Source organism: Impatiens glandulifera, chromosome 2 (assembly GCF_907164915.1).
Source record: "Impatiens glandulifera chromosome 2, dImpGla2.1, whole genome shotgun sequence".
Lineage (NCBI taxonomy): Eukaryota > Viridiplantae > Streptophyta > Magnoliopsida > Ericales > Balsaminaceae > Impatiens > Impatiens glandulifera.
The window spans coordinates 45,346,397-45,351,161 of NC_061863.1; the positions used below are offsets into that span (position 1 = coordinate 45,346,397).

At 23.0% G+C, this 4,765-nt stretch overlaps 1 protein-coding gene across 1 annotated transcript; it reads right to left on the reverse strand.

The window, feature by feature from the left end:
* Positions 1–336: 336 nt before the first annotated feature.
* Positions 337–1,194, reverse strand: LOC124924723. The gene is made up of 3 exons (XM_047464718.1): positions 1,019–1,194; positions 703–716; positions 337–647 (listed from the first exon to the last, which is right to left on the reverse strand). The coding sequence occupies exons 1-3, from the start codon at positions 1,192–1,194 to the stop codon at positions 337–339; spliced, it is 501 nt and encodes a 166-aa protein (XP_047320674.1).
* Between the last annotated feature and the right edge of the window lie 3,571 nt (positions 1,195–4,765).

A 4,765-nucleotide genomic window follows, 5' to 3' on the forward strand; every position in this document is an offset into this window, starting at 1 on the left:
TGATTTGAATAATTTTATTTTAAATAAAATGATTAATACTAAATTGTTTTAATGAAAATAAAATAAATAATTAATACTAAATTTTTATAATAAAAATAAAATAAATAATAATTATTTGAATAATTTTATTTAAAAAAATATGATAATAAAAAGTATATAAATTATTTCTTTTAGACCCCATATAACATATAAATTAATAATTCCTTATATATAGCATATTATATGAATGATTTATGAAGGTTTTTTGAAAAATGACTCAATTGTCTTTTTTTTTTTTTTTTTTTTTGTTAAAATCAATTGAATGTAGTCTATAATTTTCCTTAGCATGGTAAAAACTCATGGTGTTGTTTTCTCATAACTCAACAAGAAATTGTTCAATGTGATTGTCGCTTTAATAACTTCATTTCGCGAAGGGGGCTCCATGGTAGAACTTTCATCATCTTCTTCATCGATATCATCTTTATTAATTCCAATAACGCTTTCAATAATTTCTTCATCAGTCAACAACTGTGCAACTACATTTTCTTCTGGGTAAATCAGAACATCTTCGACATCCATTGCATTGCGATCACCCAACTCTTTGATCAAATTCTGGAGTTCTTGAGTGCTTTCACTACCTTTATCTGAGTTCTCAAAATTCACGTTATCTGTTGATCGAAGTTTTCAATGACGAAAGCAGTTCGCAATTTTATTTGCAAGAACATCCATAGTCCATGCTGAAATTGCAAGATTCATTGCATCTAACACATTTATTTTTGCTGGATTTGGAACCTCTATTTCATAACCCTCCAAAAGACTTATATAAAATCGACGACGATAATGCATCTTAAAAGCTCGTATGATCCCCGCATCACAAGGTTGAATTTTTGAAGTTGTGTTTGGTGGAAAAAAAATAATTCAACATTTCGTAATCCTTCAATAATTTTTAGATGAGTAGGGCACTTATGCACAATCAAGATAATTTTTCTTCCAGCCATTTTTTTATCATGTTGGCGAACATATTCTTCAAATAACACACCAGTCATCCAAGCTCAATATTGTCGCTTGACTCACCTGCAAATCATAGTTACTATGAACCCATTCTTGCAATTTCTTTTGAGTGAGACTTGGATTATCCTTATTGTGCTTGCATAATGCTCTTCGAATCTCGTCTGTCATTGTTGTTTTCTTCACACCTTTAAGATGGGAAGCCATGTTGTGTGTATGATTTGTTTGTGTTAACTTACATTATTTTGATCTTGTTTATATATAAAATATTTTTAATGTTCATAAAGTGATACATTGAAAACAAAAGCATAAAAATGTGGGAGATTAAAAGTTTCTTTCAAATTGGGCCATTCATTTGATATACAGTACATACATTGTATACAATAATTAAGTGAAAGCTTAAAGGTGTTGGTAAACTAAGTATTTTATTATAGATTAATAAAATATTAATTAATATATAAATTATTAATTTATCGATTAATTAATAACTCTTTTAATTAATAAACTTTGGTAGTCTCAAGTGTATTATTTTATAGATTTTCTATTTAAATAAATTAAAATAAAAAAGTTTAATATTATAATAAAATAAATATAAATAGTTATAAAGTGTTATTATGAAAATTAAAAATATTAAAAAATATATTTATATTATTTGTTAGAAAATATATGTTATATATATAATAAATATTTAAAATTAAAAATTATTTCAAAAATAGTATTATTTTTTAAAATAAAAAAAATTAAATTAAAATAATTTTTAAAAATAATAAAATAAATTAATGTAATAAATTTAAGTAAATAATTGTTGATTAGGACTATTTAAACTCTACTCACTATTTAAAATCTAATATCTTATAATACTAAATTTATAATATTATTAAATAAATAAATATTTATTATTATTATTATTATTATAAATTTAAAAATATATAGTATACTAAATAACTATTTTATTTAAATTAAAATATTAAAAATAATATTTTAAAATTAATAAATAATTATAATAAATAATTTTATAAAATTAACATTAATTTTTTATTTAAAATAAAAGATATATAAAAAATAATATAATTTTATAAACTAAATTCAATTTTAATTTTAAGAAAAAGTAAATTGAAAAAAATATTTTTGAAATTTAAATATAATTAACAAACAATATAACTTATTTTAATGATATTTTACAATTTATATAAAATGATTAAATAATTTTTAATAAGTTAAATATAAATTATTTTATAACAATGATAAAAAAAATCTTTTAATTTAAATTATATATTCATTTTAAAAATAATTAAAAAATGTATACAAACTTTTTCAATTTTATTAGAAATAAATAAATTTAAATATAAAAAGTTAAAGTAGTTTTATATAAATTTTAATTTAAATGAAAATTTATTTTAAAAAGAAAGATTAAAACTTTTTAATAAAAAATATAATAAATAGAGGTTAATAGTAAAAATAGTGTATAGGAAAAGACATATAAAAAAAAAGGTAATAATGAAAATAAAAAGTATTATTTTAAATCTAATTATTTTTGTAATTGAATAAAATAAATAAATGTTTTTAAAATATGATATTTTATATACCTAAGTATAGAATTTGAGTAAAAATCAAATAAATTAGATATATATTTTTCAAATTAAAATAATATATATTTATATACATAGATTTTTAACTTCATTAAAACCATTAAACATTAAAATTTGATAATAACCTAATAAGTAATTACAAAAATCTAATTTTAATAAACAATAAACTATGTAATTGTTAGAATTTCACAACTAGAAATCCATACACAACTTTAAATATAACACAATTATTCAAACATTAAAAAGAATCATAATAATTATAAATAAATCTAATAAAAGAGAAAGAAGGGGAAGAAACCAATTAAGTATGTTTTTAGCCTAACATCCCTAAATATAATACCTTAGTTTTTAAGAAATTTTAACTGGGATGTTTTAATTAATACATAACTTATTTAATTAATTCAATTCAACTTATTTAATTTATCATCGTCTCTAATTTAAACCCATACCCATAACATGTTATAAAATATATCAAATGATCATTTTATGTTTATCTCCAACCTATTCCATACTCTTTAAAAATAAATCTAATTAAACTTAAACTTTAACATATAAATGAAAATATTTATTTTTTATGTAAGTTATAAAATAATAAAAATAAAATATATATAATAATATTATTTTTTATCTCATATTTTCAAGAACTAAGATAAAGATATTTAAAATGATAAACTTTTAATATATTTAATAAAATACATTATTGGTTTATGCAAAGAAAACATGACAACACCTTTGTGCTTTAATCCAATTTATATCTCTGAAATTAAATTGGCCCAAAATGAAAGCAAAACATAGTAACAGTAATTGGCTAATAGCATATTTAAATTTAAGCTTAATTTTTATTTATTTTTAAGACTAATACATAGATCGGTCTTGAATTCTACTTTAAAGTATGTATAATTTTGAATTAAATCATTTATATAGTGAAAATGGTAATATCCCTCTCTCTATGTACCTTTAAAGTTTATAAATGAATATTTAAATGTCATTTTTAAGTTGGGTTTTGAATAGTTTAAATGGCATATTGCCTTTTTTGGCTCAATATTAGAGATGATGACCCTATGAGACATTTATTATGAGAAATAAGATAAACTAGTGAAATCTATTATTCATTATATATTCCATGATTGAAACACAATTTACTCTATCCATATTAGTTTAGGCTTATGGTTTTATTATTCGAGCTAATAGTCTCTAAACCAACTCTAATTCCTCCATTCTCGTCTTAACTTTCAATTATAAAGCTCAAATATACAAATTGAAATATGTATATCTAAATAAAGAATAAGTTCATTTTAAGATATCTTTGAATTATGTATAGGATATTTATGTGTTTTTGACTGACTACCCATTGAACTCTCCACAAATCTAGTTGTGGCTTTCGCTCCCCCTCCTCTGTTGAAGTCGAACAAATATTGCAATGGTTGTGCTCAGCCACAACTCCTTTTCATTGAGACATCTTGGTAAGAGGAGGCTTACATAATCTTACTGCAACAAAGAGAAGATCTACTTGGTCAAGCCTTTCGAAATTGAAGATTAACATAAAATGGTAAAGATATTTCAGAGGATTCAAAATATGTATTACTTATGAAGATGAAAGTATTAAAAACATCGCTTCCAAAGTTTGAAAAGCTCTAAGAACCGAGGGAGGGAGAATAATATTAATCGGTACAAGAGTGAGAACGTTGGCTCACTCATTTTGGTGGCATGGTTCTATTACTAATTCAACAGAGTATCCATAAAAGTAATCGAAGACAACATTTGCTATATGCATAGGTTTTTGACAGAAACGAGTTCATTGTATTGAAAACTTCAAATAAATCCTCTAAATCCTAAGTAGTAAGTACAATCTCTTTGACATCTTTAATAGAATAACATTACAATGCTATAAGGTATCTTACTAATCCTATTAAAAGATTATACTTAGAGGCAATGGTGGACCTACTATGGAGCCTTGGGGCCGGGCCTCCCCTAACCTTATTTTTTTTTTAATATAATAATTGGGCTCCACATTTTCTTCTTTGCCGTATGGTCCATCTGTGATATCTCCTTCTCTCTATTTCCTCGTCTATTTTCCTCTCTGCCCTAATTTCTTTCTATCTGATCTATCATTCTCTCTAATCTCTATTCCTTCATTTCTCTAGGCTCCAGCGGACAACAATCTTCCTTTCTTCTCCAGGCACCAGCGG

What these genes read in the sequence shown, in the direction of transcription:
- LOC124924723 (XM_047464718.1), bottom strand. Translation starts at nt 1,194, where the DNA reads ATGGCTTCCCATCTTAAAGGTGTGAAGAAAACAACAATGACAGACGAG.